The sequence below is a fragment of the Vigna angularis genome, chromosome 1, assembly GCF_016808095.1.
Source record: "Vigna angularis cultivar LongXiaoDou No.4 chromosome 1, ASM1680809v1, whole genome shotgun sequence".
Classification (NCBI taxonomy): Eukaryota; Viridiplantae; Streptophyta; class Magnoliopsida; order Fabales; family Fabaceae; genus Vigna; species Vigna angularis.
In genome coordinates this window covers 4,024,901-4,052,863 of record NC_068970.1, presented here as the reverse complement: position 1 = coordinate 4,052,863, position 27,963 = coordinate 4,024,901, and the positions used below count along the sequence as shown (strand labels likewise).

The 27,963-nt window shown below is 32.7% G+C and overlaps 4 protein-coding genes across 12 annotated transcripts; 1 reads left to right on the top strand and 3 right to left on the bottom strand.

Moving 5' to 3' along the window:
- Positions 1–50: 50 nt before the first annotated feature.
- LOC108329934 (cation/H(+) antiporter 19) lies at positions 51–3,349 on the bottom strand. Its single transcript, XM_052871794.1, has 3 exons — positions 3,044–3,349; positions 1,718–2,719; positions 51–1,412 (listed from the first exon to the last, which is right to left on the bottom strand). The coding sequence occupies exons 1-3, from the start codon at positions 3,236–3,238 to the stop codon at positions 171–173; spliced, it is 2,439 nt and encodes an 812-aa protein (XP_052727754.1). The 5' UTR covers positions 3,239–3,349; the 3' UTR covers positions 51–170.
- Positions 3,350–7,016: 3,667 nt separating this feature from the next.
- On the bottom strand, positions 7,017–13,481 carry LOC108318794 (rhomboid-like protein 14, mitochondrial). 6 transcript variants are annotated; one of them, XR_008246535.1, is made up of 4 exons: positions 13,078–13,481; positions 12,227–12,987; positions 10,138–10,247; positions 7,017–7,148 (listed from the first exon to the last, which is right to left on the bottom strand). XR_008246535.1 is itself a non-coding variant. In XM_052871792.1 (3 exons), exons 1-3 carry the CDS (start codon positions 13,288–13,290, stop codon positions 7,145–7,147), a joined length of 978 nt encoding a protein of 325 aa, XP_052727752.1. In that variant the 5' UTR covers positions 13,291–13,481; the 3' UTR covers positions 7,017–7,144. The 6 variants fall into 6 exon arrangements, 4 of the variants coding, with proteins under 4 accessions (XP_052727752.1, XP_052727750.1, XP_052727751.1 ...); XR_008246534.1 differs by lacking the exon at positions 7,017–7,148 and adding an exon at positions 9,747–10,036; XM_052871792.1 differs by lacking the exon at positions 10,138–10,247.
- A 672-nt stretch (positions 13,482–14,153) lies between these two features.
- On the bottom strand, positions 14,154–18,518 carry LOC108318710 (cyprosin). Of its 2 annotated transcripts, none has more exons than XM_017556411.2 (14): positions 18,363–18,518; positions 17,793–18,114; positions 17,638–17,698; positions 17,287–17,381; positions 17,091–17,203; positions 16,759–16,927; positions 16,631–16,670; positions 15,853–15,917; positions 15,657–15,770; positions 15,503–15,567; positions 15,258–15,414; positions 15,021–15,140; positions 14,669–14,757; positions 14,154–14,580 (listed from the first exon to the last, which is right to left on the bottom strand). In XM_017556411.2, exons 2-14 carry the CDS (start codon positions 18,096–18,098, stop codon positions 14,496–14,498), a joined length of 1,479 nt encoding a protein of 492 aa, XP_017411900.1. In that variant the 5' UTR covers positions 18,099–18,114; positions 18,363–18,518; the 3' UTR covers positions 14,154–14,495. The 2 variants fall into 2 exon arrangements, with proteins under 2 accessions (XP_017411900.1, XP_017411901.1); XM_017556412.2 differs by lacking the exon at positions 18,363–18,518 and adding an exon at positions 18,240–18,323.
- Positions 18,519–19,574: 1,056 nt separating this feature from the next.
- On the top strand, positions 19,575–26,941 carry LOC108323875 (GPI ethanolamine phosphate transferase 3). 3 transcript variants are annotated; one of them, XR_008246533.1, is made up of 20 exons: positions 19,575–19,913; positions 19,992–20,026; positions 20,115–20,236; positions 20,371–20,460; positions 20,745–20,864; positions 21,007–21,090; positions 21,222–21,299; positions 21,465–21,590; positions 21,691–21,780; positions 22,159–22,194; positions 22,296–22,351; positions 23,119–23,251; positions 24,237–24,681; positions 24,776–24,867; positions 25,022–25,568; positions 25,703–25,820; positions 25,952–25,993; positions 26,257–26,336; positions 26,427–26,510; positions 26,608–26,664. XR_008246533.1 is itself a non-coding variant. In XM_017556677.2 (20 exons), the coding sequence occupies exons 1-20, from the start codon at positions 19,633–19,635 to the stop codon at positions 26,743–26,745; spliced, it is 2,853 nt and encodes a 950-aa protein (XP_017412166.1). In that variant the 5' UTR covers positions 19,576–19,632; the 3' UTR covers positions 26,746–26,941. The 3 variants fall into 3 exon arrangements, 2 of the variants coding, with proteins under 2 accessions (XP_017412166.1, XP_017412165.1); XM_017556677.2 differs by having other exon boundaries at positions 19,576–19,913; positions 20,013–20,026; positions 26,180–26,336; positions 26,608–26,941; XM_017556676.2 differs by having other exon boundaries at positions 19,577–19,913; positions 26,180–26,336; positions 26,608–26,941.
- The last annotated feature ends 1,022 nt before the right edge of the window (positions 26,942–27,963 follow it).

The window sequence follows — 27,963 nt, the reverse complement described above, 5'->3', positions numbered from 1 at the left end:
TTCCCAAAACTGCTAACCAAGTTAAACTACCCATAAATCAGACCATTTAATTTTATTCGATTCGAGTTACCTAACAACAAAATCAATTATGAGCACAAGTGCTCAATTCTACGAGCATCTAACTCGTTTGTAATATATAACAAGTTGACAAGTATAACTTTAATACCATATTAACCCCCAGCTGGTGTATGTGACATATCTGGTAAATCAGATTCCTCCCTCACAAACGGATGTATGTCAGTTGAGGGATTGTATTGCTGAATTACCATTACAGACGTAAGAGTGGAAAAATCTGAAGAAGCAACAAAGCTTCCAACAGGTCCAAGCTCTGGACAATCACTTATGCTACCCAAAGCTGCCACTGATGGCATTCTACCAACCAATATGAGGTTGCATCTATTCATTTCCTTCAATGCTGTCTCAATATCTCCTTTGCTTTCCACTAGCTTTTCCTCATACTTCATTGTCTCTTGGGTGTTGTTGTTGCATGCACTTAAAAACTCATTCCACAATTGATCATCCTGTTTCTTATCATCATAATCGTTGTCGTCAATCACATGCACTGTTTTCCTATCTTTGTTTGATGACTCCCCAACCGATTCAGCATCAAAGGCCAATGATGTCCCTGGTGGAGTTACAAACTTATACACATTTAGAAAAATTCCCGGGTGCTCGGCCATTCTCGTTCCATAACAAAGAGCTTCACGATCATCACGCCCTCCAAAGAAGGGTACCACTATCTTATAAGACACATCACTGGCTTGGACTTGGCTCGTCCCTCCAAGACCTCGATCAACAAAAATTCCCACCGAGCAAGGAGCATGACATAGCACAAGTTGATTCATCTCTTGGAATGAATGTCCCAGTGACTCCATCCATCCATCCACACGTTGGTGTTTGTGGAATGGAATGATGATCATGGCTGCACGCTTTCTGTGAGCAGTAGTACAAATATCCTCATGGATGCTATTGAGACCAGAAATGACTGTCATGGGGCGGACACTCACACTTCTCAGTTTCTCATAATCCTGAAAAGCTATGATCATTTGATCTTTGCCATTCCGCTTTTTGTTCCAAAAGGGCATTCCATTCTTGCGTGCCATATGAACCATTGTGATTGTCGAAGATCGCTCCGAGAGCTCCATCAAATGCATTGTGTATACATAAAGCTTTCCTTTTCTTCCGGTTCCACGGGAACACTCTATTAGATTGATTAGCGAGGGAATGTTGTGGGTGTTGTGGAAGCAAGCTAGCATTCGAAGCTCAGTGTCGGGATCTCGTTGAATTGTTTTGTGCTTGTAAGGTGCTCCTCTACGAGCTGGTTTATATACAACCATCACCATTGGGGTGGAGATGAAGGTGGTAAACAATGCCATGACAACACAAATGGCAAATGCTTGGTCATTTAACACCTGCATTGTACAAACAATGATTCATAAAAAATACGAGAGCAAATGACAATACTCTCAGATTCTTCTATAAGAACAATTAAAATACATGTAATAGGAACGAGGTAGCATGGATGCCTTCCACATAAAGAATAGTATTCCAGTGTTATGGATATACTATTTTAGTGTTGGTTCTTTTCTTAATGATTAGTTTTTTCGGGTGAGTTTCCAATCAGTTGGGTATTTATCAACATGTATAAAGCAAAGAAAAAGAGGTAAAAAATAATTGTAAATGATGGTATAACTTGGTATGGGTTTCAACATGATACCTTACGGTCCTTCCCAATGTTGAGAACAATGAGCTCTACCAAGCCTTTTGTGTTCATGAGAAATCCAAGAGCCAGGGCTTCTGTGGAAGGCACCTCACACAATAAGGAAACAACAGTAGTACCAATGATCTTCCCAAAGCAAGCATTGAATATAACAAGCATTAGCATTGCCCAAGAAAGACCTCCCTTAATTGTTGCCACATCAGTTTTCAAGCCACTGGACACAAAATATAGTGGCATGAAAAGGCCAGATACCAGGTCTTCTATCCTCTCAGTCAACACCCTAGAGAAGGAACCTTCTCTTGGCATAATAGTACCAACCGCAAAAGCCCCAAAGAGGGAATGAATTCCAATAGTATCAGTGACAAAACTACAAACCAAAACCAGAGTCAATGTGATGCATATGTAGAGCTCCTTCACTGGCTCACCCTCCAGGGAACGGTTAGCCATAGCCACAAGCAACGGCCTAATGGCAAAGACAACAAAGATGACAAAAGCAGCACCACAGAGCAATACCCAAAGAGGAACAAAGGGGGATGCATCAGAACCAGAAAGGGCTATCGCAAGAGCAAGAAGAATCCAAGCTGCAACATCATTGACAGCAGCAGCAGACATTGCAATGCGACCAACATCAGTGGTTAGGAGTTTAAGTTCAGCCAGGATCCTCGCAAGGACAGGGAAGGCGGTGATCGAGAGAGCAACACCCATGAAGACTAGAAAAGGAAATAGCTCAACACTTTTGGATACAGTGGCTCGAAGAGCAATGGAAGTGCCAATCCCAAGAATAAAAGGTAGAATGATCCCACAGATGGCAATGCCAAGGGCCTTACGACCAGTTCGTCGAATTGCACGCATGTCAAGCTCAAGTCCCACGAGAAACAAAAAGAACAAAAGACCTATGTTGGCCAGTGTTTCAAGAACTGTGATGCTTTTCTCTGGGAAAACTGCATTCAAAAACTTCTCGTTTCGCCCAATTGCCGATGGCCCAAGTAGTATTCCTCCCTACAATTTTTATCATTGCTATCTAAGTTGCTGTGTACTCAACTTTTCTAATTTTTAAAAATAATCCTTTTTTTTATTAATTACAAGTTTCTTCTATGAAAAATATTTATGAAAACTAAAAGGTACATCAACTTAACATACACATGGGTTGAGAGTAAAAATGATAGATTTATACATTATGACTGCATGGGAAACAAAAAATATATTTAATATTTTCCTTAAATATTTAAGCATACTCTCTTATATTTAATATTTAAAAACGAAATACATTATGACTGCATGGGAACCTGAATTTGTATGGATAGTGGGGAGAGAAAAACTTACAATGATCTCAGCAATGACTCTGGGTTGTCTGAGGGGTCTGAAGAGAAATGCAAGAAATCTAGTAAAAGCAACGACCAAACATATTTGGAGGATTAACAGAGGAAGCGCATAATCCAGAGGGTTTTCATGTTGGAATCCTCCGTTGGATTCTGCCCTCATGGCTGCGGAACATGACGCGTTCTTATCCCTCCCCATCGTCTTTTCTCTCAAACTATAACCACCAACAATCCTTAAACGATGTCGGTTTTCACAAGAAACACAAACTCACAAGAACAACTACTTGTGTTGTGCTATGTTCTTCATGAATCTTCACAATCATCTTGGAGTTGGGATATGTTGTGCTCCGTATATATATATAATGCGTTTAAGCACTCTATCACTCTATGAAACCAAGCACAACTAAATAAATAAGGAATATTTATATGTTAAATGCTATACTTTACGTGTCTCTTTCTTATTAGTTTGGCACAAAAGCTTGTTTTCTTTAGGTCATAAAAATCAATAACAAATTTTGAAATTAACTTTAAATAAATAATTATTATACTTTATCATAGTGATTATGGTTTACTACGCGAATGGATATGATAATTATAGAATTGGAAGAAGCTTAACCTATATATGTGGGTAAAGAATTTTTAATATGTATTTTAATGATTTTGAAATTTTAGAATAGGGATGGTACAGAAAACCTTGAAAATATTAATTATATACTAAAGTCGTCTCTTTGTTTGGCAACGGAATAATTTTAGGGTAAGATCTGTCTGACTGCCACATTTGTCCTTCCTCGTATACAAATCAGAAAAAATTCTCTTAAATGAACAATACATTAAGTATTAGCCATTAACTGTCATCAGTTCATCAAACATTTTTTACACATTATTTTGAATATTTTATTTTAGATCATCAAACATTTTTTACACTATTTAAATAGCAAACATATACGTGAATACAAAAGATAAAACACATTGATACAGAAAGATATTTTATTACATAAAAAAAGTTATAAAGAATTTAAGTACATTACGTCTAATTCCAATAAAATGAAATTTAATTATTTCTATACATTCTAGAAACGAGGATGAATTAGAAGATAAAAAGATGAAGAAGATGAAGCCTTGAGTTTTAGAAATGTCTTAATCCGGTATGTGCCTATGTCTTACCATGTCCAAAAATCAATGTTTGTGTCAACTTTTGACACTTTAAACATAATCCAAAAGATGTTCTTTCGCCGGGTGAAAACAATCTTTCGCTTGGTGAAAACAATCTTTGCGCTGGATGATAGGTACTTATTCTAATACATTAGATAGCTCACTCACTAGGTCACGAGATCTTTGGCCTAGCGTTAGGTTCTCGCTGGACAATCTGTGATGGCTCGCTGGATTAGCTTAGATGATTTCCTATACGAGCCACTCATGAGATAAATGCTTAAATAAACTCCAATATTCCACTTTCCTACAAAATAATCCAAAAACAAGTTTTGCATCTCTTCATTGAATTTAAACACAAAACACATAAATCAAGACAAAGAAAAAGTTTTAATAAGTTTGAAAATACCTAAATAATTCTATTAAAATAAAAAATTATAAAATTCAATAACAATTTTGACAATTTTATTAACATTTTGGTTTTGACACCTTATTAACCGAAGCCTCTACCTTTTTGCCAAATAAAATAATTAAAAAATGACATTGATGTGGACTTACAACAAGAAAGATGACATAAAATATATAAAGAAAGTGTAAAAAAAATATGAGAACGAAAAAAAAAACACAACAATTTAAATATTGTATTACATCTATTAATCATAATTAATATAATATCATCCCATATTATATATATCACATTGATTAATATACACAAGCAGTGTAATAAATGTTTAATGTCTCTTCTAAAAATTTCACAGTTATTACAACACTTTCCTTTCTACTAACTAAGATAATATGTTTAACGTAAAAAGTGTGACATTAGTGTTTATTTATATGTACATGTTAAATATAAATGCATTATATGTAAAATCTCCGAACCTATAGAATAACATAATATGCTAAGGTATATGAATAGTATAGGTTAATTGGTTTAAGCATACGACTTTATCTATAAGCTGAATATATTCTTCTATATAAAGAATAATATCATTATGAGTGTATATGTACACATAAACATTAAATTCCTTTTAAAGTAAAATGCCTATACAATGTTTCTAAATTACATAATATTTTTCTAAGACAAAGTCATTTAAAATAATTAACAAACTAATAAAAGATTTTAATTTTTTTTAAAAAGAAACCTTCCTAAGGCATAAAAAACTTTTATAGAAACCTTTCTTCTTCCTTTTTTTTTTCTTAGATTCGGCCTAACTTTTGTTACTTTATTTTTCTATACCTATTATAGAAAATAATATTCATCTCTTGTTTTTAAGCAATGTCTTTAATTTTTCTTTTCTCGTGCTTTACACAAAGTGATTTTTAAGTTTTTTTTATGGAAAATATTTTGGATTGTGTTTTTACTAATACATAACATATTTCACTCTCTTGGTATTTTTAATCTTAGGCTTTTTTTTTTTCCACAGGGACCGAAGAAATCCAATAAATAAATAGATAAAAATAATTTTACTAAACTAATCTTGTTAGAATTATTTTCTTAAAAAAATATCATCAGCCTTACTTCTCTAACTAGTCATTAATTAATAAGAAAGATATTCTCAAGATATTGCATTTGGTATCTTTAAATAAGGTTTTTGATTCCAAAATGAAAAAAAAAGTAGATATGAGAATAAATATCCTAGAAAATAGCGAACTATTTTTTTTATGGAAATTAATCATATTATTGTAAATAAAATTAGTTCTTAATTTAGAGGAAAACTCACGAAAAGACAAAAAAGAAAAACACCAAAAAAACACCTCATTAAAAATTCTTTCTAATTATCTTCTAGTCATAGTATCTATCATATTCATACTTCTTTTCGTCTTTCTCTTTGTTTTCAGAAACTGCCTACAGTTTAGTATTCGCATATTATTTTCTAAAATTTTCACGTAAATTTTAAATAATTTTGTAAATGGTTTTTACCTCAGTTATTCTAAATTTCAATAAATCCATTATTATTGTATATTTTAATTAAATCTATAAGTTTTAAATTGATTATTTATTTTACTAGAAATTTTATTTCTCAAAATTTTCCATCTTTTTAGCCATAATATATAACTTTGATAAGATATAACGAGATAAAGATTAAGTTGATCAAATTTTTTATTTAGATAAGGATTCATTTTTTTTTCTTTTATTCTTTTTGTTGAAAAGAGATGTTGTTAATATAAATAGTGAAGTGACGGTGATGCATAAGATTTTATCATATGTAAAATTATTAAAGTTGTCAATTTGACCTGTAATCTATGCATCAGTCCTAATCTATTCTTAAAAAAAATCTCATTTTAAGGAACTTTTCAAGTGCGAATAAACCCTAACCTTCAAAATCTTCTCTTAAGTAAATTAAGGTCAAAATTTAAGATGGATTTAATCCACTAAAAAAATATGATAACGCACTTTATTTATAATAAATATTTTCTTTTCCTTTCAATATGAGAACCATTTTATTTGTATATAATTACTATTATTTATAATAAATGACAAGATATTTTATTTCTACTCATAGATTTAATTGTATATAATTACTATTATTTATAATAAATGACAAGATATTTTATTTCTACTCATAGATTTAATTTTATTTAAATAAATATAATATGACATAGAATTCTGATATTTTTTAACACGCATAATTAATCGAAAGGAGCACAAATAGTTGACGTAAAGCTTGTTTATTTGTTGGAAAAAAAATATTTCACACTTTTCTTAAAAATACATTAATTCAAGATTCTTTTTAATAGTATATATATATATATATATATATATATATATATATATATATATATATATATATATATATATATATTATGATTTGAAATTAGTTTTATCCTTTTGTGATGTGAAGGTATGAGCATCCTTATTTGTTCATATATGAAGGCACATGGTACATAGGAAGATAACAATATTTATTTGTTTGGGTGTAACAGAGAAAGACAGCATTAAGCATTGACTATCTCTTCACCTACAAGATACAAGAAAACAGAGAATGTGTAAGCAAAGTTTGAAGAGAGTTGTTGTTGTTGTTACATTATAATTAAATAAAAATTATAATGTGAAATGAATAAATCTTGATATAAACGAATAAACTTCACCAAAAAAAGTTAAATAATAATAATATATTAAAGTAAGTTTTTATAAGAGTCAAGAAAGGATTAGTTAGACATTAGCCATCCATTTTTTTTACTTTCATTTTACAACCTATTTTAACAATAATACTATATTTAACTTATAAAAATAAAAATAAATAAAATTTTAAACCTGTTTATAAACTATTCAATAATAAATATATAGTTTAATATGTTGTAATTTTATAATATGATGATAATTTAATATGTTGTAATTTAATTTATGTGATAGATTAATAGTTTAATATGTTGTAATTTTTTGTATTCAAAATGAGTATTTTTTTTTAAATGGGTTATGGGTTCGTCCTGACTCACAGGGCTTTTGTAGATATATTGACCATGTTGACCTTTTCTATGAAAAACTTTTTGATCTTGTGGATTCTTCTGACCCTAACCATGTGAATCAAGGTCAAGCCATGTAAGGAGAGTCAAATTGACAGTTCTAAAGATTATATACTAAATTTTAATGCTAAAAAAAAGTGATTGCTTTCAAAGAACCAGTGAGTTTAATAATTTTTGACATTTTAGTTATATTAATATATTAAAATTTATTAATTATTTATCATCATATAAACATTTATTAAAAGAAGAAAAAAATAAAAAATACAAGTATGAAAAAATCATATTTAATTTATAATAAAAATTATATTTCACAAAAATTAGACAAACTATATTTAATATGAAAAAAAATTAAATAAATAGATGGAGATAAAACATTAAAATACTTATATTATTCTTTATAAATTAAAACTAAATTATTTAACTTATCGACACAATAATTTTATTTACGAAAAATCTGATAAACTTTTGAGTGTATAGGTTTATAAAAGTGTAAGCATTACATCATCTCTCTAGAAGACTTAAAAAACCACTCTTTGATCCTAAATAATTTTATTTACGAAAAATCTGATAAACTTTCAAGTGTATAGGTTTATAAAAGTGTAAGCATTACATTATCTCTCTAGAAGACTTAAAAAACCACTCTTTGATCCTAAAAACCATAACATAGTAAAGAACAATAATTTTTTAACCAAATCTTTTGAAAGTCTTTCCTCCGATGTTTCAAAACATAAATAACTCGCATAAATTCGATATAAATAGAAATTTGTATTCTGAAAAGAGTGAAAAATTGTTCATATAGTCATTTTAACTTCTTCTAAAAATATCAGCACATAAAACCAAATCAGGACAATATCTAGCCTGATCTAAAGAAAATAAACTTTCTACATCAATTATAACTAAAATCGTTATAGAATTTTTTTTATTACAAAAATATTATCACACTAATTTTCTATATCGATTATAAATACAATCAATATATAAAGTTTTCTTTTTTATTAAAAAAATATTAATGTTAAACAATTTTTGGACAGCCACTATCTCAACCAAACTACAATTTAGTATGCACCAGATAAATGGTGACGATTAAGTTATCGAAGTTCACATTTTATTCAAGTTTTTTTTCTTTCATTTAAACAATGTTAAAGCAATACAATTTTTTTTTATTTTTTGTTGTTGTACATCTTCATTCCAAATGTTTACATTAACATATTCATATTTTTCTATCAAAAGCAATTCAACTTATCAAGATACAAAATTAAACTATTTTAATATCAAGAAATATTTGTTCCATATTTCAAATCAAACCCGTCTATAATTCAAACTAGTTTATTTAATTGTGCTTGTGTTTGAGCAATTAAAAAAAAAAGTAAAATATCAAATATATAGATACTCAAAAATATTATCAAAATAATAAAAAAATAATTAGCTTAAATAATAACATTTCTGAATTGACATGACTAGAAAATTTTCGAAACACTTGCATAAAACAAAAAAATTAAGAATACAAAGGTTTTAAAACAAAAAATATATTTATTTTAAATTAAATTTTGATGAGATGGAAACGTTATATATTTTATTACCTTTTAGTTGGTAGGACCTATTTTTGGAAAAAATAGAAAACAAATTCATAAACAAAGAGAGAAGTTAAAGAAGAGTTACAAAAGGAAATTGTGATAGAAGAAAATGAATTGAGAAGAAGAAAGAAGAAATAGAAAAAAAAATATAAAAAAGAATGAACCTAAGCCCAATTCTTGTAATAAACTGATTACTTATTTAAATAACTTATCTAAAATAAATTTACATTCCCAATAAATACGTTACATTTTGCAGTATAGACTGACAGAAATTTATTCGACACAAATAAAAATAAATATTTCATTAAAATTAAAAATATCACTCAACCACGATCTCTACAAGAAAAATTGGAGGAAAACTTTTCAAATACTTTACTTTTCTACTGAAAATGCTAGAAATCAGTTTAATTTCGGAGATCTTAGATGTAATGCAATGAATGGCTGGGACATTTAAAAGATTAATGGAAGTAATAGCTGGTAACAGCTAGCGAGGAAATAATAAAGAAAGAAAGAGAAAAACAAGTTTCCTTCGAAATCCACGAACATGCACACCAAAAGCAATGACTATATATGATGTTCCTATTGAAGTGGCTATACATGTTTAATTTTAGCTTGAAATCCTGTTAATATATATATGGGTGGGTTAGCTAGGATAAGAAAAGTGGATGTTGTGATCCTGATGGTGGCGATAGGATTGTGCATGATTGTTGTTGAATGTAGGAAACATGTGAGCATAAAGAACAGGCTTGGAGCTGGAAAGAATATGACTTTGCATTGCCAGTCGAAGGACAATGATCTGGGACAACAAACTATAGCAAATGGAGATGAGTTTGGGTGGGATTTCTCAGACAATATTATTGGAACAACACTGTTTTTCTGTGATGTGGGGTGGGAAAAGGTTGAGGAATACCATTTCAATGCTTATTCCTTCGGCAGGGACAGAGTACGATGTGATGGTGTCGGCTGTTCATGGCTCCTATCTGCTGAAGGCATTTATGGCTTCAATGTACAAACGGCCTTCTGGGAATTCATGTACCAATGGCGAAATTAATCACATCTACTTTATCACAATATTATAATAAACAACAACTATTTCCTTCTTCTCACTTCTTATCACCTTTCTCTTATTAATCTAATCATAATACTATAACTAATTTTCGCTTAAATGAATCTACAACTAATTTAAATACGGAATGAGTCGTTGCAAGACAAACAAATTACAGTACAAACAGCTTGAAAAAAAATTACAAAAAATTTTCCAATCGATTTGAGATTTTGTTATTTTTTTGCATTTGTAGTTTTTTATAGACGTATTCTGTTTTGAACACCTCCAAACAATAATCCGAGCATCGTAACTACTTGTTATGAAATTGCAATTATGAAACGGGAGGTGTTGTTAAACTCTATGTGGATATCGTCTTCTGCTTTGTTGAAGCTTAGGAAAGTGAGTGTTGGTGTCGTAAATAACGTCTAAAATAAATTTTAATTTTAACACGGATCAACATGACTAATACAAAACACTAAAAGCTCCAAACAATGTTATTACGCCACCAGTGTCAGCAACATAAGTATGAGAAAAAAGGTCGTGGCCATCAACTCCGCTAAGTGGCATAAATATCTAACCCACCGTGTTCGATCGAAGGCTAGCTAAGTAAGGTTTAGACAGTTCTCATTCTCACTCCAATACAGGTACGACACAGGTAATATGGGATTTCAATTCAAAATTGCACTCCCAAAGACCCAATTCCCCTCTTAAATGCCATATATGACAAAGAATCAGCAGCACAGAAAGCACAAGTATTTTAATCAGCGTAATAAAATGGTGGTTATGTTTGCCATGAACTTTATCCCTCTTTTACGAAAGAAAACCTTCTCTCAACGCATTGAGAAACCTAAAATGTAAAAGCATTAGAGGAGCCTCTACATCATCGACTCCCCTTAGCGTGGTATATAGCAATAACTTACTTTGATTCCGTAGGCGACATGAGCTCCGACCTTAACCTTCAAAGTGAGTTTCTTTTGTCCATTTCTTTTTTGTTCCTTCTATTTGTTTGTTTACTACATATATAAATTGATCTTGAATAACGAGTGCATTGACTCATGGTTTCCCGATTGAAGTTTTCATGTAAATGATTCCTAGTTTTCTATTGGTTTTGATATTAAGAGACATATTTTTCTACTCATGCAAAGTAATGAAAAATCTAATCCCCCAGAACATTCATCTTTCAAGGATCAATTTGTGTATTTACTCTTTCTTATTTTTTACTTTCTTTCTTCCTTTGTCGTGTTCTTGGCTCATGTAGTTGCTGCTCTATTTTTATCAATATCTGTTTTTTCTTTCAAAATTTAGAACCGATTATTTGCTTCTTCTTCTTATGTTTGAGTACAAAACACTGTTCCCGATTACTTTCAACTTACAGGATAGTGTCAAGCATCCAAAACCAAAGCAAATGCATCCTCACATTAGTAAATGAAATATTTTTGTTTTTATGAATTATGTTCAACACTTTATAGCATGACAATCATAAGAATTATATAAATGTTACAATATTAGTTTGTTATTATGCTATTTGTAATAAATTCGTCATCCTTGTTTTTAAGCACATAATGTGTAAAAATTTGTCGGCCATGACTTTCCGCCATATTTATGTGGCAGATATTTGGCTCACCGTCATAGGCCGTCATCTGCTATTAATAACATTTGTTTAGGTAAGCACAGTGGATTTAAGTAACTAAGTTCAAACTAACCTGCAATGAAATACTAATTTTGATAGAAAAAAACCAACAAAAGCTACCATAAAGCATTCAACTTTGGTTAGAAGAAACTGCTAAATCAATCTAGCATGAATACATTCATTGCTCAATGAAATTACTAATCACATAACCTGTCATCGTAATTCTATAACGAACATATGTTTAAGCAAAAAGTGCAAACATGTGAAATCTGGGTATCCAAATGTATTATTTACCAGAACCTGTAGTGGACTAAAATCACCTACCTCGCAAATCTATCGAGTCTCCGGCGGCGCAACTCATCCAAAGGAAGCCCATCAAGACGGGAACTCCGCTGAAAAGAAGAGAGTCCATCGACACCCCTATTCGTCCCACACATCTCGCACACACTCCGCAACCCCGAATCGTTATCATACGTACACGTCTGGCATCTCCACCCTCTGTTAGTTCCCACAGTCCCCCTTCCCACAGTTCCCCTTCCGGTGATCCTTCCCCGGCGTGGCAAGAACTTGAAAGGCCACTTCAAAAAATCAGTTACCCCTCTGACGAGCAATGTTATGGGATTAGAGCCCGAATAAGTGTTCCTCAATTTGACATAAAGAAGCCCTGCGAGAATGCCACCAAGATGCCCAATAAACGAGACACCCGGCACGAGAAGCTGAACGAGAAGCAATTCGGCCCAAGCGGCATAACGAGAGGGAACTATAACTCCGTGGACGTAGGAATAATCGCTGGATTGGGAATTGAGAACGACTTTCATGGCGAAGAGGACGCCGGAGAAGCCAACGGCGTATTCGTTATAGTAGGGTTTGTCGTAGTCGAATAAGAGAAGCAAGGATTTAGATAAGACTAGGGTAACGCCCTGGGAGAGGAGAAGCAGGGAAGCAACCATGGAAGCGAAATTGACGCTTCCCATTGACGTCTCCAGCTGAAACCCTTTCCAGAGAAGCGATAGCATGTTGTAGACAAGGTGCGGTTCGCCGATGTGGTAAAACGGCGACAGAAGGAAGCGTTTCAAGTCCTTGTGCTGTTAACAGAATTAGAATTAGAATTAGAATGGAGAAGCTTCGAATGAAACGACGATGATAGTTATAAGAAAATGAATTGAGAAAGCTACCTTGAGAATGAGGTGAGGGTTGAACCAGACTTGCTGGATGGGAGGAATGAGGGAATCGAAGAGGGAGGGGCGGAGATAGATGATAGTGTTGGCGGCGATGAGGGCGGCGGTCACCGGAGGTTTGCTCTCCGACCGGTAATACTCGCTGAAGGTGTGGAGAGCGAGGAGAGGGAGCATTCCACGAGAAACCCTTTGCCCGATTCTCACTTCCATTTTGGCAAACTCGAAATTCCAATTCTCCACAAACAGAGACAAGCAGAAAATTGAATTTAAGCTCAATAATTGTCAGGGAAAACAAAATATTAAGGCCTTGGAGAACAAGAAACGAATGTATTGAACCCTGGGAGAAGAATCCAGAGGTTTCCTTCAGCTGAGACAACTTTCTCTGTTCTTTCACTGTTATACGAAGTTATATTTTTATCTTAATTTTATATACAGAGTTCTATTTGACAAATAGTAAGCGGACTACTCCATTAAGTTATTTTAGAGCTATATAATGTATTTATTTTTGGTGGTTTTATGATTATACATTGATTCGTGGTTGAATTACACATTATAAAAATTAAGTTGCATAATGTTTAAATTTTACTTGTTATATTACTTTTAATATGTATTAACGTTATTATAATATAATTGTTTTTGCATTTATATCGATTGGTGTTGAACTCGAGTTTGAGTTTCAAATTTAATTATGTTGATTAGTTAAATATTTCAATTTCAAAGTGAAATATTTTGAAACGTGTTGGATGCAAAAATATCATATTGGATTATATATCTCAAACTATAGAATATTATGTGAAGAAACTTTATCGCAGACATTCCTCCACAATTGAATAAAGACGCCGGTCTATAAGCTCAACAAATAAAAAAAATTAAGTCCAACAAAATGTCCAAGTTTAATCAATAACATTGGAATCATCCAAAAACGAATTATCCACACATCACATTCTTACATCTTTCACTGCAATTTTGTTTGAAAAACTCAATGTTTGACAATAAGCATCCCAAAAAATAGATTGATAATTGGTTGTACTAGGATGTTCATCTTAAAGACAATAATTTGTTGATATCATGGCTCATGAAAAAAGTAGTTATCCATTGTAATAGTGACAATGAAATTTATAAGCTATAGCATTAGTGTTAGAATGACAACCTACTATAGCAATATTGGTCTTAGTTTGATTCCAGGCTAAGGCATTTGTTTATATTTTGCATCACGGTTACAATCTAAGTTGTTTAACAAAATTTTATTCGTGAAGTATACCAAATTACTAATCAAGATTTACAAGAGACCTTGCAGCACAGAAATTCCGAGGGTCTGCAGGTTTTAAATGCTGTAAAATTCTATAAACCTTTATTTCTTTCTTTTTTGCTTTTTCCTACAAATAATTTGACATAGCACTAACACCAAATTATGGCTAAGCAATTTCAGCAAATCCAATACGAAGATTGCCGTAGTCAAACACTGTGTGATATGCCCCCAAGAAAAGATCTCCAAGAACCCTGCAACCATGCTTCAACTGTCATATACTATTACCACTACTAATTCTAATATGCTCTTCAGTAATTTCATTCCAATATTATTCATTACCAGAGGGGACCTTGTGGTGGTGGCACATCTAGAGGAACAAAACCACCATAACAGACAGTGGAACAACCTTCTTCAATTCTTAGCATATACTGAGAACAAAAAAGGAACATTAAATGTCTATGAAGTATTAATGACCAAATATGGAGTCAAGCAACCAACACAGCTTTGCTATATTCAGTTTCAGACATTTTATACTTCAGGGAAAACTGGACAGAGCCAAAGCAACCAGAACTAGGTAGCTAACATAAATATAATGCATTTTCTATGCTCATTTTTCTAGTGGCAAGACACTAAAGTTAAAACAGCAGAAAATTTATATGGGGGTTAGAAAAATTGACCATAAAACTCAGACCTGTTGTGGAGAGAGGGGAAATGATTTGTTTCCAATAGTGAATGTTATTTGTGGCATGGTGTCAATACTGTTGCAGTCTATAAATGTTTGTCCCACGGGATTGGGAAGCTTCTCACACAGCTTTTACAGAAAAAACAAAGAGCTTGTAAGAACTAAATTGGAAAAGTAGAGTTATTGAATACGCAATTCAAAAGTAAAATCGATGACTCTGACATTTAACCATTGTGCAACCATTACCTCATCTACATATTTTAATATTTTATCCTTTGTGTTCTTTTGCTTAAGCTGAACTTGAATCCAAAAAACTATCATATCACAAAAAGTACACAAGGGGCTCTCCTTTGTTCTTGACTCGCCCCAACTTTCATTATGTGCCGCTGTTTCAATAACATCACTGCAGGTTAAAGGTAGACTTTGGTTAAGAGAATTGAAATAAAGGAATGTGTCTTAGAAGAAACAGAGGAAAATGAGAAGTTTTGTACTTCTTTATGTATGTTCTATTATGTGAGCAGAGTCCGATGTCGACGCAGATAATATCAGGCTTCAACTGAAGATATATAAAATATAAATAATAGTTAATTCCAGCGGAGTTTTGGATAATCACTGACTATAAGGAGATAGGTACAGAGAGCAAACCCCGGAAATTATATATTCCCATATGGAATCACCATAGTTATGGATGATGCTTTTACATTCATAACTCACATATCCTTCTGCTCCAATGGCATGGTTAATTTGAGTCACAATTTTCTGCAAACAAAAACTTGTAAGAAAAGAGACACCTTAAAAAAGACAACCCAAAAAAGGACCAAGAAAATGTTTGAGATCATACAGTTGGACCGGCAATCAAAGAGGTTCCTGAATCAATAATAGCAGCACAACCACCCGCACATAGCCCTGTAAGTTCAAATATTATTTTGTGAGTCAAGTCTATGAAATAATCTGAAGAAATGAATTAGAATAAGTCGTACAAGTTGGCGGTTAAAAACACATTGGTTCTGTGAGAGAGAACCTATAGAATCTTGACCGATTTTAATTTTTTTCATACATTTTATTCACCGATATTGTAAGAATTGACTCAATAAAATCTGTTTAGAAGGTTGTTAGACCGTCTGACATATTTTAGATTCTCCTATGTTTATATGTAGCAGACCATATAAGTAGATTGTCTCGTTAAATGTCTAGTCTCATAGCAGTGGTAGGATTGTCTGATAAGGTTGTCTAGCGTCTACTCAGTTCTATTTTGAAAAGCATTGTTCCTTTATCTTCCTCATGATTATAGGCATGTCTCGTATATGTCCTTGTGGCTTCAGTATAAAGCTAACATTTGAGATATAATGAATTCTTATGTGGACGTAGATTGAAGCTTTTTAATACTTCAATGGAACCTCGTTAACTTCTGTGTGTGATTATTGTTCTTTCTCATATTACCTTCTGTCATTTTCAGCACTTGCAGTTATATCTTTATTTCTATTTTGTTTGTGTGTAGATGTTTATGAGTGAATTTGTGAGTTATTCCATAACAAATATCATTCATAAGTATAAGAAACAATGAAAAAACAAGGCATTTAGATTAACATCAAGCGGAACAGAAATAAAAGGGAGAGAACCTGTTGGATTGTTTGCAAGTAGAATATCTCCCACCTCAATCTGGAGATGAAAACTGGAAAAAGTGAATATTGACACGGTTGATGCTAAGAGATAGAGAGACATAAATAAAGCTATAAATACAGTAGACCTGCCAATAATCTTCATGAGTAAGTGGAACATAAGTATGATCACCCTTAAAGTGCCTCCAGTCAATACCACCAAAGACAATCTCACCCCCTACCTTTGACATTGGGTCTGGGTTTAGCCAGATGGAGAAAATCTTTTGAGTCACATGCCCTTGTTCTATCATGTTGTACCTGCATGATATATCATGTTCTAAGGGTATAGTTTGATTTTTCTTCTATCCTTTAGTCACCAAAGACTATCACAGAAGCATGTGCTCTTGCTCACTCATTATTGAAACGGAAAAATCAAAAGATCAAATCAAGGAATATAATAATAAACAAACGGATCAATTACCACACTGGTGTGACTTGTCCCACTGACTTGTTCAGGAATCCAAGTCCAAGTATCCCATCAAAATGATGTGCTAAAAACGCCAGAGGTCCTTCCTTTGTAATCTCAGCAAATTGCTGGATGAAAAGTAACCAACCATCAGAATAACCCAACAGTACAGATACATTTGAATGAAAGTACTAATTAGAGTCATAAAGACCTGATCTTTGACGATGAGTTCCCCTACTCTTAAATTATCTTGGCTGAAGAAGCCAGGAATGTGTCCATGCCCGTAAGGGATCCTGCAAGATGTTCCTGGGGATTTCCCAAACAAAAACTTCAGTATAAGCATTATCAAGTACAAAAAGGAAAATGATAGCCAAATATTATCTAATACACTCATTTATCTGGTGATGTACACAAAGGTCTCACTGAATATAAGTTTCATTTCCCATTTGGTAAATCGTGTCCTTCAATTAGTAGGATTAACATGAACTAATAAGACAAGCTTTGAACCTGTAAAACCAAATGGAATAACTTCATATTCAATGTCATGCTAATTCGGACTTACCTATTTTCGTATAGGTGTTAGATAGCTTGGATCTATACTTGGAATGAAAATAGCAAGCAATCTGCAGGTAGCACATATATCTTGTTTTAAAAATAAACTCAGCCAAAAAGAAAAGAAAAATCCGAAGCAGTATCCATATAGGGTATCTAACTTACAGACAAAATACATTTGGAAGAAGGAACCCACAGATTCGAGCTTCCAGTGTCAAACACAACTCTGAAGGTTTGAGGAGGTGACCCAATCCCAATTTCTCCAAAATACTGTGCATCAAGATAATTCTTCAGATACACTGTATCTGGTTTTAAATGATGAACAGCCTCCCTGATCCTTGCAGAACTAAAACTGTTAATGTCCAAACTCCTCTTTCTGAGACCAACCCTTAATAACTCCTTATCAGAAGCAGCCAAGGATGCAAACCAAGCACATACACACGTCACAACCAGCAAATACTTGAATGCCATGTTCTCATCAACTCATCTGTTAATTGGCAATTCAACACTTTAAAGGCATTTTCAACTGTTGAACAAAACTCATAATGCATGTATGCATAACTCTATAGCGTAGTATCTATCATGATAAACTCGAAAAAGAAAGAGAAATACCTGATATAGAAATTATTCTTAAAGAATGAGAAAGAGTTACGTTATAGTGCAGGCACGGAACTACAACACAGGTGTAACATGGCATTCATATATAAATCTAAGCATGATAAGGTTGCTTGGTACCTGTTAGTAAGTAGTGGGTAAGAAGGAAGTGTTAACATTTTGCTACCCTTTCACCTAAAAGACCAAAATATGGCTCCTTCGATTTTTCACTTGGATTAACCGTGCATGGAAACCACAGCGTAGTTTCGCGTAGGATAATGCAATTTTTAGTACGGTAAACGAAGTAGCTTCGGCACTTCACAACATACAATACTAGAACTGAGAGTTTCGATTAAGTGGATTATTTGGTATGTTATTCCACCTAAGTACGAGTAGCAGCGTTAACGATGTTGTCGCAAGGTTACTTGATCGAAATTTTTTATGTTTTTATCGAATCCCACGTTTCCTAGTTTGTCACGGGCAGTGGGATTATTAATTATTTATTTTCCCCGTACCTTTCTTTTCTTCTTTAACATAAATTGGTCATTAAATATGAACGTTTCTCGTCTCATTATTCAAATCTTGATTTGTTGGTGATGATAGGTATTCCATGATTTATGCGAACATCTGCATTTTTTATAGTTCAAATATTATCTTTATTATATTTAATAAATAAAAGTATTTTTATTCATGTAACTTAAATTTACATTTTCATTCAAATCCCTATTTTAAACTTATGATTTTTTATTTTTTTTAATATTAAAAATATAAACATAAAATGATATTTATAATTTTTAAATATTAATATTTGAAATAGTTTAAAATAAGCATTTTTTTATTAAAATTAAAATATATAAAATAAAATTAATTTTAATATTTAGTCGGAATGATTTGATTCTTATATATAAAAATTGCAATTAAGTTTAATTATTAATTTAACTGAACAACAATAAAATTATTTTAATTTAAAAAATTAAAATTAAATTGAATCAAAATTTTAAATATAAAAATTAAATTAAATATAATAAATTAGTGTGGCATGACACGACGATAATTTAACATGTATATAATAAAAAAATAAAAATACCACATACACGACATTAATTCTAATGTAACACAAAGGATTCAATTGGATAATTTTAAAAAGTTAGAAGACTTGATTTTATCAAATAATAATTACACATCTATTTAAAATTTTCTAGTAAAATTATGCCTAAATTTTACTTTTTATAAGTATAATTCAATACAACACCCAAATGTTAATTATCTCCCTCCAAAATAGAAAAGAAATAAAACAGATTTAAACTCGAATAACAATCAATTATGAATTTATTAATTACTGTAAGATGAATTTAGGAATATTTTGACACAGTTGAATGAATCGATTGGTAGACGGAAGCGGGGTAGTGAAATGAAGAAATCGGGAACGACGTCTTCATCGGTGGCGGTGGCGGTGGAAGGACAGAAGCGTGGGAAGTGGGGATACATTTGGCCACTGTGGGCGACGTTGTTGCTCCACCTCGTTGCCATTCTCCTTTTCACGGCCGGTTTTCTCCTAACCCGAACCGAGCTTCCATACCACAGTCATTGTTCGGACGTGTCAAGCTCCCCTTGCTTCTCTTCCGACAACGGATCTTGCTGGACTAAACCCGCAGTCAACCGTCTTGTCCTCATCGTTCTTGATGCTCTCAGGTACACTACTCTGTCTGGACGATGTTCACAGTTATCACCATTCATCAATCGCGTTTTATTCTGTGATTCACGTTTCAGGTTTGATTTCGTGGTTCCCAGTGCCTTCTTCGCAGGTTACCTATCTCACCTATTCTTCACTTGCTAAACCATTTCTTTTACTTTCTTTCTTTTTTCTCACGAGTTCGTTATGTTATGTGACAGAGTCGAAACCGTGGATGGATAAATTGCCAGTTTTGAAGAATGCGGCGTCGACGCGACCGTTGTCTGCAAGGATTTTCAAAGCCATTGCTGATCCGCCTACCACAAGTTTGCAGCGCTTGAAGGTCTAATCGATTTCTTTTTTATGAATTCATCGTTATAATCATGAATTAGTACTGTAATCTTCTCAGTTGCTAGACTGTTTTGAATGTCTATGAATTCGGGATTTTTTTTTGTTTCGTATCTTGAACTGATGTAGGGTTTGACAACTGGTGGACTTCCGACTTTCGTCGATGTTGGTAATAGCTTTGGTGCCCCGGCAATTGTCGAAGATAATTTTATAAATCAGGTAGGTATTCTTTCAAGCTTCTTGCTTGTAATCTAGGTTTTATATTAGAGTCGTAGTAGCGATTGTGGTTTCGTTGCGATCCTTGATATTGTGGGTAAATGAGGCCCTGTGGACACAATTGAGATTGCGATGCAGTCATAGTGAGTAGAGAGTCCTTGACATTGTGGTCGTTTTTTTTAAACCTTGTCTGTAATGTTTGTCATTCAAATATTGCTTCACTACTTTGATCCCAGATTGGAACAGGTTCTTGTTAAATTTCTGCTAATTTATGTGCTCAATTGCAGTTGGTTCAAAATGGAAAGAAAGTTGTCATGATGGGGGATGATACGTGGACTCAGTTATTTCCTCATCATTTTGAAAGATCTTATCCATACCCGTCTTTTAACGTCAAAGATCTTCATACGGTAGGCCGTCTGTCGTGTTAAACCCAACTTTTGATTAGACGTTTAATCCTTGCAGTCTATGTGAATTGAGTATGGGTGGCTTTAGTCTTTTTGTTTGATCTATCATTTCAGTGAATATGAAATATTGTTGTTTATTTTGTAGGTTGACAATGGGTGCATTGATCACCTATTACCATCCTTATATGAAGAAGATTGGGATGTTCTTATTGCCCATTTTCTTGGAGTGGTATGTTTGATATTTTTTAATGCTATACACCTAATATCAGCATTCTATACTTGTTATTCCTGTTCTCGTTCTCCTTACTGTTTTGATAAGCAATTTTCGTGATGCTGTGTATGGTATTCTATTTGGTTCAGGATCATGCAGGACACATATTTGGTGTTGACTCTACCCCAATGATAGAAAAGTTGGAGCAATACAATACCATCTTAGAGGTAGTTTTTTTGTAATCCTTGATTTACAATATTTGTGTTAATCTTGTATTCATGTTTTATCCAAATATTTGTGGTAATCTTGTATTCATATTTTATCCAAATTTTTGGGTTTAATATTTGCTGATTTCCATGGGTTGATAAACAAACTAATGTAAGTTGTTTTAGAGAGTTATTGAAGTTCTGGAAAATCAGTCTGGACCTGGGAGCTCACATGAAAATACTTTGCTTGTGGTCATGGGTGACCATGGACAAACATTAAATGGTGATCATGGTGGTGGGAGTGCTGAAGAGGTGTGTGCAGCACTTATAGTGTCTTTTCATATGCTTTTCTTTTTTTCATTTATAAATTTTTCCCAATTTGACTTAGGATACTGGTGATGAAATCATGCAGGTTGAAACTGCCCTTTTTGCCATGAGTTTTAAGAAGCCTCTTTCTTCTGTACCTGCAGAATATGATTCTTGTTCTTGTCAACAGGATCTGGTATTTACTATTCCTTTTAAAGTGTAAACATAGACAATAAACATCTGGTGTCTTCCAAGTTTCTTTTATCTCTCTCCGAATTTCAACAATCTTTTGCTTCCTCTTGCACATGCTCATTACCTTTAGTGCAAGAAAAATCAAGGAATGGAGAGCATAATTGGGAGTGGATAAATAATGTATACTTATGTATAAATAAGTTATTGAGAGGACCTCTAGTAAACTATAACGCTGACTTCATGGCTATCTAGCTTAAAGGATACACTCGGATAAATATTCATTCTTTATAGGTTGTGTGATCCATGTAATTATGAAGCTGACATTGATCTTTATAATTTTTTGCTTGGATTTTAATATTTTTCTGGGTAAATTACATATCAGGATGGGAAGAATGTTTGTTTCAGCTCCATGCAGCAGGTTAGCAAATTTTTTTACTTTGTAATGGCATTTTGAACACCACTTATATAATTTAATATATTGATATCTGTATGTATCCAATTGCCTATCATCCTTTACAGCTAGACTTTGCAGTAACAATCTCAGCATTGCTTGGCGTACCTTTCCCATATGGAAGGTGCAGTGTAAGCATCCTGTCTATATTACTACCGTCTTCCTTTGTCTTATATCAGTATAGCTATATAATTTGCTAGATCTATTGACTCAAATTTTCTATATTTCGGTAACATTCTGTTTTCTGGTATGAGTTGTGGGTTAAGTGGAAGGATGTTTAGGTCTCAATCTTGATTCAGTATTTCATGTTTTGAGGTGGTTTACAAAGGCATAGGATATTTATGCATGAAAGTATTTGTTTTAAGTGTTATTTGGTGTTGAGAATTTACAGAAAATCATTGGGTGTTGAAGGGGGTTGAAATTTGTTTTTTCTTAAAAAATTTTAAGAGAATAGATGAATATATAATAAAATTCTTGCTCCCAGAGTCATGGGAGGTCACATAAAACTATTATTCGGCATATAGATTTGCCATAGGGCTTCAGAAATTCTTGCTACTTAATCTTGATTACACAGACACACACACACGTGTACATGTGATAAATGAAAATTATGAAATGGAGTATCTGTGCAATTTTTTCAGTTAAGTCCAACAAATATATTGTGCATCAGAGCATTAATCTTTTGTATATAAGCCTCAAGATTTCTTGAGTTTAAGGCTTATTGATTGATCACTTTGATGTCCCTCTCTATATGTCCTGAATCCTATTCTCCATTAATTTCGTCAATCTGGAAGCTTCTATTTTGATGTCTGGTTTTTATTTTCTTTTAGAGCACATTTTAAATAGTGTTGATAACTATGTTGATACTAACGTCTTTTTCTTGTTCATCAGCATTGGTTATATCAATCCCGAATTATACGCTTTGGGAGCAGATAGTTGGAATTCTAATGCCTCTCAAAAGCTGTCAGAATCAGATGTCTGGATGCATAATTATGCTAATGCGCTGTGCATAAATTCTTGGCAGGTACTTGCTGAATCTTATATTCTTAATTACAAGTTACTGTTTCTACACTTTTTCTGCCCAAATTTTGGCTATAAAGTTGTGAAACGGACTTGATGGTGCAATTCGAAAGTTAGAATACTCTCTTTCCTGGTTGCAGCATTTTCTCTTACTTCTCCTCGTGATATTCGTTGACCTGAAAAACACAGCAATCTTTCTTCTTCTTGTCTCATTTAACAAAATTCTCAGTTTGGACTTTTGAGAATCCCATGCTAACTTTATAAAAAACGGTTTTCTGTTGGAGCTTGTTAGTTGATACAAAAATGCTGCTCAAGCACCAAGATAGACAAGTGAATTATTTAATATGTTAATATTTTTTAGACTGAAACAAACATATTCCGCATTTTCTATCCCAATTGAACATACGAGGACTAACAAATGCTCGCACATATATGTATGTACATATATGCATTGTCATTGCAAAATTTTTTATACTATCAACTGATAAGAAATCAGTCCTGTTATAACTTTAAGGTGGTTACTATACAAATCAACTAATTTATCATACATGACTACTTGTTATTGGATAGCAATGTAGAAAACTTTAACGTTGTCAGTGTCAATGCGTGATTTATTTATTCTTAAAATATGCTTTATGCTTTGACATTTTTGTATTGTAAGTAAACTGAGTTTCATATTCAATATACTAGCATTATTTTTTCATAAACAATAAATGCAGGACATTTTTGTGGTGCTAGTAAATTTTGATGGTTTCCGCTGTGGTGCTGTATGTAAAAATATTATTCACAAACTTACCATACATGTATTATTTAATTAGAAAAAACGTGAGTCTTTTTTGCTTTCAAAATAGCTTAATTATTCTGTAGGGAAATCTTGGGTTTTACTACCATTTGATATTTAATTACGGCAACCAATAATGCTATAAGCAGTAAGGAGCGTGTGTGAGATATCATTTAGTCATTTGAATAGTGATTTTCTCCTTGTTTAGGTGAAGAGATATGTAGATGCTTACTCAGCTTCATCAGCAGTTGGATTTTCTCGTGATGACTTATCACGAATAGCAAACATCTATGCTGCAGCGGAGAATCATTGGTCACAGTCCACCAAAAAGCTTCTGCTTGATAGACAAAATGACAGCAATACATCAGTGTCTGCACTTAAGAAGCAAATTGAAGCATACTTCAAGTTCCTAACAGCAGTCACTGAATTAGCTCGGTCTAAATGGACTGAATTTGATTTGAATATGATGGGAGTTGGCATTGGAATCATGTTAATATCACTTATATTTCAAGTTTTTACCATTTTAAGGACAACCAAGGAGCATGATGGGACATTTTCATCGTATGGAGATTCGTGGATTGGCAATGCCTCAATTCTTACAATCTTTTTACTGGGCATTCGTGCATTCAGTTTCCTTTCAAACAGTTATATCTGTAAGTGTGCAGTTTTTATCAACATACTCTCCACTTTGTTTATCCAGAATCTTTAAAATAGTCATTGTATTTTTTCACTCTATCTTTTTGTCAGTGGAGGAAGGGAAAGTAGCGAATTTTCTTTTGAGCACATCTGGAATTGTGACATTACGCCAATCAGTTAACATGGGAAAGCTGTTTATAGAAGTATGTGTTTAGTTTAATTTTTTATTTCTGTCCTCTGTCTAAAAGCTTAGTTTATGTCTGGATTTCCTGACATTCTAACGCAAGTGTGCCTATAGAAGTTTCATTGGAATTATAATTAAATAATGGCTCTTTAACCTGTCTATCTTTTCTGCAGAGCATTGGGTTTCTTATTTTGAGCACATTTTGCCGATTTGCAATTGAAGTTGGGCTGTCCAAGCAGGCTGCCACATCTGCTTTTATGAAAGACTATTCCTCATGGATCATCAACATAGCCTCAGGTTTACCTGTTTGGGACTATGCAGCTGAAGTTGTCCCAATACTTGTTCTGATTATGTTGGCAGCTTGGCTGTACAAGGCCACCAGTGGCTGCTTCTTTGATTGGCCATGGAAGTTTGTCATACTGGGCACTATATTAAGTTATATGCTAATAATTGCTCATTGGATCACAGACAGTAATAGATTTGATGGCGCATTGATACCTCAAAGCATTGGAAGAACTTATATTCCTAGAATCATTTATGCTATTGCTTTGGGGCAGTTATTTTTTCTGACATTTGGTCAATTATTTAAGAAAAGCGATTTAGATTGCAAAACAAATTTAGTTGCAAAAACAACATCCATGTTATCTGCGTGGAGTTCAACTGTCATTCTTCTCTCAGGAAAACAGGGTCCCATTGTTGCTTTTGCGTCCATGGTTGGAGGTGCTCCTTTTTTATTTTTTTGCTCGTGTTGTATAAATTGCCTATATCTTGCTGCATAATTCTCCAATACATTTCTTTCATGAGCTCAAACATGCTTTTTAGTGAAGAAATGTTTAATTTTCTATGTATTCCAGGTTGTTTTATTATGAAGTTTGTTAACATAGAAGGTGGTAAGGATGGACCTCAGAGAAGTTTTTCTATCATGCAATGGAGCCTCTTTGCTACGTGTCTTTTCTTCTGTAGTGGTCACTGGTATGTCTGTAACTTTCAAAGTTTAATTTTGGAGTTATAATTATCATTTTTAGTAGGTGTATGCATAACATTGCAACTCTCTGTTCTGGATTCCCGTTGTCTTGTAATAATTTTGAAAATTATGGTGTTAGGTGTGCATTTGATGGTCTCCGCTACGGTGCTGCATTTATAGGGTAAATAATTATTATTGAACTCCTTTTCCTTTGGAAGTATGTTGGGACTCTAAACAAATGTAACCATTACAATCAACCCTATTATTGTGTTCGAATAATTAGTTACTGGCTTTAAAAGGGTCATCTCTGTCGTTATTATTGCTATACACTTTGTAAATCAAATAATTGAGACTGATTAATTTTCAGGTTTGAAGAATTTGTGCTTGTTCGCCAAGCAATCCTCCTTACTATTGATACATTTGGCTTTTCTATCATTCTTCCAGTTTTTGGACTCCCGTTTCTTGTAGCAATCAAGTTCCAGGCTAATCTCGGAAGGCATTTTGTTTTCACACAATTGTCTCAAGTGAGTTTTCTTCATTTATTAGTAGATCTACTAGTTGATCATTGCATGCATTGCTTGTTGAATGAAATAACCACTCAATGTTTTATATAGATATACACAACATATGGGCTCATAACAGCAATTACGACCACTTTCACGATACTATGTGTCACAATCCAAAGGCGGCATCTGATGGTAAATTTTCTATTTTTAACTTAAAATAGGTTTAATTTACCCATATATCCGTATTTGATGCTTGTACAGTTTACTCAATGCTTAATAATTTTTGTAGGTTTGGGGTTTGTTTGCTCCGAAGTTTGTTTTCGACGTGTTCAATCTTATTTTGACGGATGCATTAATTTGTTTGGCCTCAATTTACTATTTTGATGAAGGGAGGGATGATCCAGAACTGAAATCACCAGTTCGCTGAATAGCATACGTATACTATCCATTTACATTTTTTTGTTTATGTTTCTCACAATTTGAGCTTTTACCTTTTATTACAATAGTGAAACTGAAACATACGGAACTTGCAGTCTTCCCCCTCCCGCTGAGCGAATTTTGTCCACTAATTATGTAATATAGAAATATTTGCAACTTAAATTGATTTTTTCTTACCCAATCAATCAATGCATGATTTTTTGGTGACGCTATCTAAGAAAATATTTTCATGAACTTGATTTTTCTACGGACTTTTACCATCTATATTTTGGCAAGTAGTTGGTTGTGTCAGGATTTATTTAAATAAATTTAATTAGATTGGATTAAGTCAGTATTATCTTTGCTATATTTAGCAATCCAATTTAATATAAGACTTATATTTATACTTGTATTTTTAATATTATTTTTAATAAGTGATATATATTTTTTGTTCTTTTGTGTTTCGTTTGAAACTAAATTATAAAAGATTTTATCCCTAAACTTTACAAAAATCATATAAAATATCACTTCAATCTATGGACATGCAAAATTATATTATAGCCTAATGTGAAACTCTTTTTATATGAGAAACACTACTCATTTGATTTGTTGGATGAATGTTTTACATCAATTCATAAAATTTAATAACAAAATAATTTACAAATTTAGTTTAAATGAAACACACGATTAAAAATTCACTAAGTTTTTTATTAATTAATTTTATGCTTTAATTTTATTAAGTTTCATACATAATAGAATTTGAATGTATATTAATTTTTACATAATAGTTTATGCTTATTTGATGTTGTAATGACATCAAACTAGGTTTAAAAAGAAGTTGTATTATTAACGATAAGTAGTTAATCTTTATACTATTAAAACATTATATGAATTTAACTTGTGGTATTTATATTAATCGAAGAAGTATGAGTGTGAAATTATGTCATGAGACATGCATTGAATGATATATGCTAACATTGACTATAGAATTTGGTAATATATACAATTGATAAGTCAAATATTAAATATATTGTTCACTATAAGATTGTTGACTAAACCATTGTTAATTGTGTAGATTTTTAGTGATGCGTATCTAAGAGCAAGAAGTCTTAAAGGAAATTGGTGAACAGTAAACATAGTTTTTTTTAAGTATTTATGAAAAAAGATGTCGGTTGTGATGTTAATCAACATATTCTATGTCGATTAAGGTCTTAGTCAATATAAAAGT

Excerpts from the sequence above, each read along its gene's own strand:
- LOC108323875 (XM_017556676.2), top strand. The coding sequence starts at position 19,633 with ATGAAGAAATCGGGAACGACGTCTTCATCGGTGGCGGTGGCGGTGGAA. Across the intron at positions 24,682-24,775 it reads CCTTTCAAACAGTTATATCT|TGGAGGAAGGGAAAGTAGCG; the intron begins GTAAGTGTGCAG and ends TCTTTTTGTCAG. Across the intron at positions 25,569-25,702 it reads TTTTGCGTCCATGGTTGGAG|GTTGTTTTATTATGAAGTTT; the intron begins GTGCTCCTTTTT and ends TATGTATTCCAG.
- LOC108318794 (XM_052871790.1), bottom strand. The coding sequence starts at position 13,290 with ATGGAAGTGAGAATCGGGCAAAGGGTTTCTCGTGGAATGCTCCCTCTC. Across the intron at positions 12,988-13,077 it reads ACCCTCACCTCATTCTCAAG|CACAAGGACTTGAAACGCTT; the intron begins GTAGCTTTCTCA and ends TTCTGTTAACAG.
- LOC108318710 (XM_017556411.2), bottom strand. The coding sequence starts at position 18,098 with ATGGCATTCAAGTATTTGCTGGTTGTGACGTGTGTATGTGCTTGGTTT. Across the intron at positions 15,568-15,656 it reads GGGAATATATAATTTCCGGG|TTGAAGCCTGATATTATCTG; the intron begins GTTTGCTCTCTG and ends ATATATCTTCAG. Across the intron at positions 15,415-15,502 it reads AATAGAACATACATAAAGAA|TGATGTTATTGAAACAGCGG; the intron begins GTACAAAACTTC and ends TTTAACCTGCAG.
- LOC108329934 (XM_052871794.1), bottom strand. The coding sequence starts at position 3,238 with ATGGGGAGGGATAAGAACGCGTCATGTTCCGCAGCCATGAGGGCAGAA. Across the intron at positions 2,720-3,043 it reads GAGTCATTGCTGAGATCATT|GGAGGAATACTACTTGGGCC; the intron begins GTAAGTTTTTCT and ends TAAAAATTGTAG. Across the intron at positions 1,413-1,717 it reads ACATTGGGAAGGACCGTAAG|GTGTTAAATGACCAAGCATT; the intron begins GTATCATGTTGA and ends TGTACAATGCAG.